Source organism: Petaurus breviceps, unplaced genomic scaffold (assembly GCF_028583685.1).
Source record: "Petaurus breviceps papuanus isolate PSGF00001 unplaced genomic scaffold, PetGlider_PUasm1.0 138, whole genome shotgun sequence".
NCBI classification, from domain to species: Eukaryota; Metazoa; Chordata; class Mammalia; order Diprotodontia; family Petauridae; genus Petaurus; species Petaurus breviceps.
The window spans coordinates 16,049,500-16,061,736 of record NW_027185694.1 but is presented as its reverse complement, the minus strand read 5'-3'; the positions used below and the strand labels follow the sequence as shown (position 1 = coordinate 16,061,736).

The window sequence follows — 12,237 nt, the reverse complement described above, 5'->3', positions numbered from 1 at the left end:
ATCCATCCATCCATCCATCCATCCATCCATCCATCCATCCATCCATCTATCCATCCATCCATTTCCTTTCAGAGGAGTGGTGTTTTAACAGCATGTCTTCGGAACCCCGAGGTTCTCTTACAGGTGGGATGGTGATTGACAGGCTCACCAGTCTGGGAGCTTTGTCTTTTATCTGTTATGATGACTGACAAAATCAAAGTCTAAAAAGATTTTATCAAGTTGGAATGCTGGACCAAAACCAACAAGATGCAATCTGGCAGGGAGAAATGCAAATAAACCTGAAAAGTATGTAATGAGGCGACATAACTAGGCAGTAGTTTATGCAAAAGCCATGAAAGTGTTTGTTGACTGGGAGTTTGATAGGAGCCAACAATGTGATGTGGAAGCCAAAAGAAAGCTAATGGGATCTTAGGCTACTCAAATAAAAGGTTAGTACTCAGATCAATGGAAGTGATAGTTCCACTGTATTATGCCCTAGTCAAATTATATCTGGAACATTGTGTTCAGTTCCAGGCACCACCTTTGGGGCATGGGGGGGGGCAGGTATTAAACTGGATCATTTCCAGAGAGGAATGACCAGGATTATGAGGGGTCTGGAGACAATGTCATGTGAAAAATTATTGGGAAAGTGTGGATATTTAGCCTAGAGGAGAGAAGACATAACACTCTTCTCATATCTGAAGGCCTATCAGTATAAAAGGGATCAGATATATTTGGCTTAGTCCCAAAGGACAGCACTAAACTATAGGGAGGCAGATTATGGATCAGTTTTAAGAAGAACTTTCTAAACTCTCTGTAGGTAATGAACTTCCTATCACTGGCAGTTTTCAGGCAGAGGCTAGGTGGTCCCCTGTTATGTATGCTATAGAAGGGATTCCTCCATGGCATGGGAGATTGAACCGGATAACTTTTGGGGTTCCTTACATGTCAGAGTCTAAGATTATATACTCCACGAGGGTGACTTTAAATGAAGGCCCTATGGTGAATGAAGTTTCCCTTAGGAAAATGGTGAGTTTATAGGAATGAAAGATTAGAGATGTAGAAGACCTTAAACATGCCCTAGTTCAACAATGATATCTTGCCAGTGATTTGTTCAGTCATACACAAGCAGTAGGTGACAGAGCCAGTAGCTGAACTTGACTATGGCTGCCATGTTCTTTGTACTATGCATGCTACCTCCTCTGCAATGTCGTGGTAACCTTATGCTCTAGTCCCTACCTGGAATTCTCCCTTCCTCTTTTAAGATTAACCCATCATATGTTACAGACTCCTTTGTGCCTGAGCCTGTTTTTTCAAGATGATGGAAAGCTAATCAGCTAACCTGTATTGTTAGGTGAGGAGATATCTTCCTCCTCTCCTTTTAGGCCTTGTGACTTGAGGTATTTCTCTTTCTGCACTGTTTTGTTTGTCTTTCTCAGTTTCAGGTAAAGACAGTAATACCCACTGGACCTGGGAGCTCAAACCATAGCAACCTTGGACCCTGGCATAAAAGCCTTGGGAACCCAGGATGTCTGGGACTTGAGCCCAGGGGGGATTTTGGACTTGGAAACTGAGACTGTGCTCTATAGGAATGGAGGTAAACTGTGAACTTAATCCCCTTACCCTTCCCAGAGAACGAGGTGGTATGGGGTGTGGGAGGATACACCTGGATATACCTTCAAAGTAAATATTCCTTTATAAAAGCTAATCTGACTGTTAGTGGTAAAATGATACTGAGGTTCAGGGGACCTCTCCTTTATGCTTGAAACAACAGTGGTTGGGGCTGGTGCCATTGGCAGAAAGTCTAAACACTCCTAATTCCCCTTAAGGGTGCCTGAGAACCCTGGGGGAGGGGCAGAAATATAACCTTCCTGGTGTTCAGGCAGTAAGGGCCAAGGGAGTCAATGTTATATAGGGTTCAGGGGATTATGCTGGTTCCTCATCCTCATCAGCCAGTCTAAGACATGTACCACCTGCCCCAAACCCCCAATCACCACAAAAGATGCTACCACTGCTCTGGGGACATCCAGAGATCATGGCACCAGCCTGGCCACCACTAATGATGGTGAGTTTCTGATAAGGCCTTTTATGCCTCTATATGGATGTAGTTAGGAGCACCTTCCTAAGCTGCTTATCTCAACCACCTTCTATATGTGTATTTGGTCCAACAAAGGCAGATGACCTTGGACTCTCCCAGTCTGTTTATTTGTGCTTAATGACACAGATGACCCAAGTAGATACAGTATCAGTATGATTATTAATCCAGGAGTGAATATCAATTTCTAAATATAAGATAATAATAATACTTCATATTTCTATAATGCTTTTGCAGTTTATGAATTACAGCAACTCTGTGAGAAAAGTAGTGCAAATATTGCTATTCCCAATTTACAAATGAGGAAACTGAGGTTGAGAAACCTTCCAAAAGTCACATGGGTAAGAACAGGGTCAAAAGCAAAGGGAACAGTTGAAGAACCTTTTGTCGTCCTCTCAGGACCACCCCTCCCAAGTCAGGCTGCTTTGAGGAACCAAAAGGATTCTAAGCTGTTTAGTGGACTCAGCGAACCCATTCCCAGCTAATCTGACAAGAAGGGATCTGTTTTCTTCTGCTCCAGGGACTCCCCACCCTTACCCATATCCCTTCAAGTATGTTGGGTCACTTACTTGCCGGCTTCTGGGTCCCAAAGTGGAGCTCTAGGTCTAAATATTTCACCATGTCATTCAGTTTGTCATAATCTGAGTCTTCCCCAAGCTGTAAGAAAGGGGGAGGGGGAGGAGAGGAAGTGGTCCTTTGGGTAACCACATTGGGATATCATGGAACACATTTGCTGCTGACTGATTGACCCGTTTTGGTGGAAGGAGTTTCCACACCTCGTTGTAAGCTAGAAGGGCTTGGTGAGGGAGGTGAACTATATTTATTAAAGGCAGCAGAACCTTTCAAATGTGGGTAACTTGAAAGTAATAACTCCTGAAGTCCGTGGGAGAGATCACTGGAAATGTAGGGAACGATGGACTATGGAGTAGAGTTTAGCTGAAGTTAAGGAGTTAACCACATGAGTGCCGAGACAGCATGGCAGCTGGCTTGGCTTCAGAGGGTACCACATTGCATAGACTCACAGAACATCAGAACAAGAAAGGACCTTGGGAGTTGTCTAGCTCAGGGCTTCTCCCAGCACCCATTATGTTACATATGAGAAAATTAATGAGAGGAAGGTGAAAAGACTTGTCCAAAGCAACTTTTTAGCAGGAATGGGACTCAAACCCAGAGCTCCTGATCTCCAGCTCCACGGTCCTAATCCCCAAAGATGGGACACCCTCAAGCCAAATGTAAGCCCTATGTGACTCAAGACAGACTTTTTTGTATATGTCTCTACAACAATACTAACTGAGATGCAAACAGGATAACACAGTGTGAATAGGCCAATAGTTGACTAAATCATTTTTATTCTTCTGTGATTTTATGTCACAATTTTCTTTTTTAGTTATTACCATGGCCTGGCTCTAGTGAAATTATACCAAAATTCAGCAAAACTTTTGCCTGGTTCAAAGAACATTTCAAACATTGTAAAAATCCTGGTGAATTAATATTTTTATACAACTTGACTGAAAATATGCCTGCAGTCACAGATAATAGGCACTCCATTAGAAGACTAATTGTAAATGAAGACAACAATGCTGAAAGTTCTTAATTAATAAGATCTCTCGCCCTCAATACCCTGTCTATATCTTGTTTGTCCACTGCTGTTTACATGTTGTCTCCTCCATTACATTATGGCCTCCTTGAGGTCAAAGGCTGTCTTTCCTTTCTTTGTGTTCCCAATGCTTAACAAATAATAATCAGTTTATTAATTAATATATTTTTGGTGTCTTGACTTGCTTCTTCATGATTTTTTTTCCAAGTCTGGCAAATGTGAAAGAATTCTATGTTGTTCAGCCCTTCTTTTTGTCCATGTATAAAAAAATGTATAGAGAAAATAAAAGTGTTTTAAAACATTTTGGCATTTACATATATATCTGTATATATATAATATGCACATATGTTATATGTGTGTATGTATGTGTGTATATATGTATGTATGTATGTGTATGTATTTATATGCCATCCCTGGACCAGGAACATAGGACTGGGAGTCAAGAGATCTAGGAAAGAGTCCCAATTCTACTACTAAATTTACTTTGGGAAAGTTACTCCATCTTCCTGGGCATCCATTTTCTCTTCTGTAACATGAAGGGTCTAGTCTAGATAGCCACTAAGGTGCCTTCTAGCTCTGACATTCTATGAGTCTAATTTCCACTGTCCATTATAGTCTGCAGATTAATGGGGACTTTTTAGAGTGAATTTCAGCCTTTTAGTGAAAAATAAGCTCTCTTACCTTTGGCCTAGTCTTCAAGAACCAGGGAGGGCTGCCTAGGACAGTAATGCTCTTATCACAGCCATTGGCTTCAACTCAGGTGGGGCAGCTAATCGAAAGAAATGCTGTTTTGTTTTGTAGATGCCATGCAACTATGGGAATTCCTTGTCTACACCTGTAAGGATTCTTAAGCTCACTGTCAAGATGTGTGAGTTGGGAACTCTTCTTTAGAAACTGCAAATAAATTGCAATCCAGGAAGATATCTTGTCTACTAGGTGCCTGAGACTGATACTTAGGGAGGCAAGCCATTAGATTTATATTTGTAGGAGATGGGAAAGAACTAGATAATTCATCTAAGCAGCTCAAATTCCTAAGGTTAGCCACCCTCCATGAGAACCTACCCCCTGTGAAACTCTGGAGATACTTAACAGCATTACTTCTGGGGTGTCCTCTGCCTTTTTTAACTTCCCAAACTGGGGATAAAGCCAATCCCCTCATAAACAAAATAGGAGATTAACCAATTTACACCCACTTCAATACCCACCTCCTGCTTGCAAAAGACAGTTCCTAATGCCCCAGTTTCCAAGAGCTGGGTCTGCCCACTTACCTGGCCCCATATAGTGCCTTCTGAGTTTTCCACTTGTTCCCACCGGAGACGCTTGACACTCATATGGTTTGATTCGCTGCGGCGATGCCCAAGGCCTCGGTGGAGCAGTGGGGGAGCACAAGGGACTGGTGGAGGAAGAGGGGGTGGCGGAGGGGGAGGGACTTGGTGGGAGTGGGACCCAAGAGGCTTGGCCAGTGTGGCAGTGTTAAGAGGCCCATCAAGGTTCCGGGGACCTGGTTTGGGGTCATGGAATTGGAGTGGGGGAGGAGGAGGAGGGCTGAGAGGTGGGGGGGGAATGTGGTCAGAGATGGAAGAGTAGGTCAGTGAACTGCCCTCCTCACTGCTACTGATATACTCGCTGACACTACTCAGGTCATTGGTCACATAGCTGCCCTGGTCATCAAGGAAACTCATCTGTTTATGATAAAGAGAAAGAAAGAAAGGCTGAGGTTTGAATATATTAGGAGCACTGAAATAACAAGGACAGGGTGAGAAGCAAAGTTGCCATATTAGAGAAAGGGAGCTATCCCACCTCATGGAATCAGTGAAATAATTATAATAACAACAACTACTACGACTACTACCACTACCACCACTACCAACATTTCTATAGCAGTTACTATGTACTGGGCACTATGCTAAATGCTTTACAATTACCATCTCATTTGATCTTCAAAATTTCCCTGGGTGCTATCATTATCTCCTTTGTACAGGGGGGAAACGGGGGCAATCTGAGATTACGTGATTTGCCCAGGGCCATCCAGCTAGTGTGTAAGGTCAGATTTGAAGTCAGGTCTTCCTGACTCCAGGCTCAGTGTTCACAGAGGACACTAGTCCAACCTCCTCATTTTCTAGGCGAAGAACTGTGGCCCAGAGAGAATAAGCAATTTGTTCAAGATCACACATGTAGTAAGCATCAAAGGTAGGATCTGAGCCCAGGTCTTCTGACTCCAGAGGAAGAGTTCTCAGTTTCTTCTGGAATGCATATATTGGCTTCCATTCTCAGCATTTTAGTTCAGCTTACCTCTGTCTTTTGGCCCAGGAGTCCCACCCTCCTCCTTCCTGCTTTCCATTCTTTTCCTTGAACACCTTCGATGGATTTCATTGGACATTGGCTGTGAGTTGCCCACTGCCCAGGAGTGTGGTGATGCAGGTATCACAAGGGCATGGTTTGGATCTATTTTGTTCTTGCCCCTATCTCAGCTATGCCCTGGATCACATTCTCCATCCCCTGCCTGGCAGGCCACTGCTACATCAGGAACTGCTTTGTCCTGATCCTTCCTTTGGATTACTCACTGAGTAATTCAGGTAACTGGTTATACTGCTGCCCTGGTCAGTGTGATGGCTGTAGTATCAGGGTAAGACAGAAATGGATGGGGCAAAATGGGTTGAATGGAATGAGGTAAGAGTGGCAAGGTAGGGAAGATTTGAGGGTAGCATCAGGATTGAAGGGTTGTGTTGGCTTACCCAACCAGTCTCCATTCATAGGATAAAAGAATGCTAGAGTTGGACAGGACTCAGAAATCATTTAGTGAAATCTATACCTACATGAGAATTCATTCTATAATAGTCTCAGCTTCAGCTGACACTGTCATCAAAGGAGAAGTCACTACTCCAGAGGAGAAAGTGAGGCTGGTGACTTTACACAGCTCTCCTCACTTAAATCCAGTTCACTTGTAAGTCATGACATCTCTTTCCTGATGTCATGGCCCTATTTGCTAATGAAGGACAAAGAACAAAAGGCCTTCCAAGGCAACCCTTTCAACTTTTAGTCATCAAGAAGATTCTCCTTACATCAAGCTGCAATCCGCCTCTCTACAATTTCCATCCAAAGCTCCTACTTCTGGTTGCTGGGGCCCCCCCACATGACAGCCCTTCAAATTCTTGATGACAGTTACCATGTCCCAAGTACCAAAGTCTTCTCTTCTATAATGAATGCTTATGGATCCTCCAGGTCACAGGCCTCCAGGGCCAGATATTGATGGTTTTGAAGACTTTCTGCCCCTAGAAGAGCTCTGACTTGCAGAGTTTTTCCTAAAATGTGGTACCCACAATTGGACATGGTGCTACAGATGTGGTACAACTAGATTTGGAAAGAGTGAAACTATGAACTCTTCCTCCACTCTCCCCTTACTAAGGTTGCCATACTTCTTTTTTGGGGGGAGGGGCTGAACCTGTGACTTCATTCATGTGGGAAACTCTACTAAGACAGGACAGCACTTTTCTGCAGCTTCTTCTCTAGAGTATGGTCCGGGGCACCAAGGGACTAGATGGCCTGCCCAGGGTCACACAGCCAAGATGTATCAGAGGCAGGATTTGAGCCCAAGTCTTCCTCACTCCAGGTAGCCTCTAGAAGAAGGGTCCTCATAAAGGGGTGGGGAAAGGTTCACAGTTGCACTGATTCTGCCCTGGTCATGACACACATAGAGTACTCTGTCTAGTTGTGGGTACTAGATTTTTAGGAAGAACACTAACAAACTGGGGTTCCTCCAGGGGAAGGTGACTGGGATAGGAAGGAGACTCAAAATCTTATCACATAAGGATTAATTAAAGGAACTTGGCAAGAGAGAGCTTTGAAATGACATGCTCACTAACTTCAAGCATCTATCAATGCATCCCAATTAGCTCCATTAGACATCTTCTTCTCAAACTCTAAGGGCACTGGGCGTGACCGCTCCAGCACAGGGCTTCAGAGGGAATCTGGCCTATCAGTGCCCATGGAGCCAGGAGCTGTTTCCTGACTCCACCTTTGCAGCAGGGGGCCATCAGTTCTCACCTCTTCATAGTCATTCTCAGGGGTGAGAAAGTCATCAACCATGGTAACCCGGGCACCCAACTGTGCACTAAGAGCATCCAGGAAGCGGTCTGTGTCCCGACTCCGTGGTGGTCTGGAGAAAGTGAAGAGCTTTTTCCTACAGGTGGGGGGGCTGGGGCTGCTGGCCATGGCTGTGAGCTGGGGCGAAGGGGCTGGGCTGCTGTCCAGGCTGACATAGGGATGGGATTCTGTGCTGCTTGGGGAGGGGAGGCTCCCAGGGCAAGGGTGATAATAGCAGGGCTGGGGTGGGAGAGGGTCATTAGGCCATGAGATGATTGACCCAGACTTCCGGACCCCTACAAATGAAGCAACACAAGAGGATTTGGTCATTCACACCTTCACGCATTCATTTATGTTCCAGAGAGAGGACTGGGTTGTCACTAGGCATAGGTTTTCTCACTTATTAAACGAGAGGTTATTGTATCTCAGCCCCAGTTACCTTTATCACAAGGTTGTCATGACAATTATGTGAGAATGTATGTAAAACTCTACCCAAATGGAAGTTATTAATAGTTTTGTGAATTGTGAAGTGCAATATAATGATGCATTCAAAAAATGGTCAGAAATGTTTACTGTGTTCAAGGTACTGTACTAGGCACTATGGAGCCTGCAGAGGTGTGTCCCTCCCCTCATGGAGATGACAGTTGAGAAGAAAATTATGATAATAGCTGACATTCATAGTTTTTCAGACTGCTTTAATGTATATATCATTTGGATAATATGTATGCTGTCCTATCATTTTAGTCATGTCTGACTCTTCGTGACCCCACTGGGAATTTTCTTGGCAAAGATACTGGAGTGGTTTGCTATTTTCTTCTTCAGCTCATTTTACAGATGAGGAAACAGAGGCAAACAGTGAAGTGACTTGCCCAGGGTCACACAGTTACTACATGTCTAAGGCTGGATTTGAACTCAGGTCTTCCTGATTCTAGGCCCAGCTCTCTATCTAGTATGCCTCCTAGCAATAGCCCTGGAAGGGAAGTGCTACTACTCTTAGCTTCATTTTTACAGGTGAGAAAACTGAGGTTCATTTACCTGTATCACAGGGTTACTGTGCCTTGCCTAGGATTAGACTGCTGGTAAGTACCCAAGTACCCAATTTGAACCCATGCCTACTTGGCTCTGAATCAAGCTATCTATACATTCAGCCATACTGTCTCTCATTTATAAAAAATAAAGGGTTCACAAATATATACAATAAGAGAAGACCCAATACATCCCTAAGGGTTTGGAGGAGAGCAGGATTACTTCTAGCTGGCTTATTCCTTCAGTCCCAGGCCTGGCCTTTCCCAGCAAGAAGGACTGACACTAGGCCAGAAACCAGGGCAGAAGTCATTGAAGGAGAGGTGACAGGGACCAACCAGGAGGAGTGAAGAACTGGGAGTTGGGAGAGAGTTTGTTATTGGCCCCATCTTTAACCTTCCATGAGACTGGGCATTCCCCTTAACCTCTGTGGGCCTCTTCTCCCTCCCCATCAGCAGGCAATAAGTGACTTATAGAATCTCAGAGCAGGAAGGGTCATCTAATCCAAATCCATTCCTGCCTCAGATCTCCTTCACAGAATGTAGTAAAAATGACTTATATAACATTCATAAAGGGCTCTAACATTCAGTATGATATAACATAAAAAGCATTTGGAGTTAGAAGAATGGGGTTTGAAAATGGCTCTCCTGCTTCCTGGATATGTGACCTTGGGTGGTTCCTTACCCTTTCTAGACCTCAGTTTCCTTATCTGTAAAGTGAATAAGTTAAACTTAACGATTTCTAAAATCTCTTCCAGTTCTAAAGTGATGGTCAATCCTATATGTACAAAAATATTTATAGCAGCTCATTTCTGTGGACAAAGAATTAGAAATTGAGGGGATGCCCATTAATTGGGGAATGACTGAACAAGTCGTGGCATGTGATTATGATGGAATACTATGTATTGCATGATAAGAAATGATGAACAGGATACTCTCAGAAAAACCTGGAAAGATTTGCATGGGCTGATGCAAAATGAAATGTACTGTGTACAAAGTAACAGCAATATTGTAAGATGATCAGCTGTGAATGACTTAGTCTCAGCAATACAATGATCCAAGACTAAAGGACTTTTGATGACAAATGATATCCACCCCCAGAAAAAGAACTGATGACATTTGAAACATTTTATTTTACTTTATCTTTCTCGGGTTATTTTTGTCTATGTATTTTTGTCTATGTTTTCTTTCATAACATGATTATTAAGGATATGTTTGCATGGCTACACATGTATAACCTATATCAAATTGCTTGCCTTCTCAATGAGGGAGAGGGATGGGGAGGGAGGAAGGGAGAGAATTTGGAACTCAGTTTTAAAAACAAATGTTAAAAATTGTTTTTACATGTAACTGGGGAAAAATAAAAATACTAAAAAATTTTTTAATGATGGACAATCAATGCATATTTATTAAGTAACTATGTATCTAAAATTGTGTTAAGCACTAGGGATATAAAATTAACAGTGAAACAATCCATGCCATCTAAGACCAAGAGTAATGATATGCATTTCCCTACTCCCTAATGTGCCTTCAACCTAGACTCTGTCTTGAATGCTTCCTAGTCCCTGCCTAGATCAGGCTTAATCTAGCTTTCCTCAGCTCTCCAGGCCTAGTCAAATAAATAAAAAGCCTTTTTCCCTCAATTCCAGTGGTAAACATAAAATTTTATTAGTGAATTAAAGGAAAAATAAGCCTAACACCTATATTTAGCACTTAAAGTTTAAAAAGTTATTTTCCTCACTACAACATGGTGAGGTAAGTAGTATATGAGTATCCTTATTATTTAGATAAGATAACTGAGGATGAATGGTTAATTTACCCATGTTCATATAGTTAATAAATTTCAGTTAGAATTCGAACCCTCCCTTTCTTTCTCTGAGGTCCTTGAACTTGGGAACTTTCATGAAGCCTTCTCTAACATTCTTCCTCTTTCTTGCCCCTGTCCCCAAGGAAACCCAGTGCCCAGAGCAAGGGAGGTAATAGTCCCATCATGCTCTGCTCAGATCACTTCAAAACACTGTCTAGAATGTGAGCCTACATTCTGAAAGGGGCAATGGGACAATTCATAAGTTCAAAATCATATAAAACAAGTATTAGTCGATGGAACTTGTGATATTTACCCTGGAAAAGAGAAGGCTTCTTGAGGAACATGGTCTCTGCTTTTGATTATTTAAAGGGCCCTCATGTGGAAAAGGGACTCGACTTGTTCTGGTTGGCCCTAAGTGGGTCAGAACTAGGACCAATGGGAAGAAGTTAGAGGAAGATAGACTACAGCTCACAACATGGGAAGAATTTCCAGTTTTAAGGTAGGAATGGAAATGCCTTGCCTTGAAATGGGGCAGGGTAGTAAATCACAGGAGGTGCTCAAGCAGAGGCCGGGGGACCACTGTTCTTTTTGTATGTGTATTTTTTTAAGTAATATCTTTTTAAAAATCACATTTCAAATTCTCTTTCTCCTTCCCCCCCACTGAGATGGCAAGCAATATGATATCCATTATACATGTGAAGTTATTCAAAACATATTTCTGTATTAGCCATATCACACAAAAAATACACAAGAAAAATAAAAAGTGAGAAAAATATACTTTAATTTGCCCTCAGGGTTCTTTCTCTGGAAGTGGATAGAATTTTTCATCATGATTCCTTTGGAATTGTCCTGGATCATTGTATTGATCAGAGTAGCCAAATCTTTCACAGTTGATCATCATCATAATGTTGTTGTTACTATATATAATGATCTCTTAATTCTTCTCACTTTACTTTGCATCTGTTCGTATAAGTCTTCCCATGTTTTTCTGAAACCACCCCCTCATCATTTCTTATAGCACAGCAGTATTCCATCACTATTATGTGCCACAACTTATTCAGCCATTCCCCAGTTGATGGGCATTACCTCAATGTCCAATTCCTTGCCACTACAAAAAGAGTTGCTATAAATATTTCTGCACATATTGGTCCTTTTCCTTTTTCTTTGCTCTCTTGGGGATAGATGACTACTTCTCAAGGAAGGTTGTTGGTAGGAATCATGTTTTGGGTAGACGATGAAATAAACAATCTTTGGAAGTCCCTTTTATTACTGATATTCTATGATTTAAGTGTAAGTTAAAGGGACTTGTAAACTGCAACCTATTGTTAAAAAAAGCAAACTGTTGTCTTTTAATAATAACTATTTTGAATACCACTATTACTAAATAGAAGAGAAGGTATAAGCCACATTCTGGCCTAATAGATCTGGACTAACAACATTGTAAAAAAACAAAAACAAGGACTAGGGGGATGGCTAGGTGGCACAGTGAATAAAGCACCGGAGGACTCAGGAGGACCTGAGTTCAAATCCAACCTCAGAAACTTAACACACTTACTATCCGTGTGACTCTGGGCAAGGCACTTAACCCTAATTGCCCTCCAAGAAGGGAAGGGAAGGGAAGGGAAGGGAAGGGAAGGGAAGGGAAGGGAAGGGA

The 12,237-nt window shown here is 42.4% G+C and overlaps 1 protein-coding gene across 1 annotated transcript in view; it reads right to left on the bottom strand.

The window, feature by feature from the left end:
• The window catches only part of GRID2IP (Grid2 interacting protein), a 152,159-nt gene that overhangs the window by 36,475 nt on the left and 103,447 nt on the right, over positions 1–12,237 (bottom strand). Inside the window, exons 12-14 of the mRNA XM_069106215.1 lie at positions 7,716–8,050; positions 4,940–5,353; positions 2,644–2,731 (exon numbers count right to left, since the gene is read on the bottom strand). Of these exons, the coding sequence (XP_068962316.1) occupies positions 2,644–2,731; positions 4,940–5,353; positions 7,716–8,050 (837 nt within the window). The remainder of the gene's footprint in view (positions 1–2,643; positions 2,732–4,939; positions 5,354–7,715; positions 8,051–12,237) is intronic.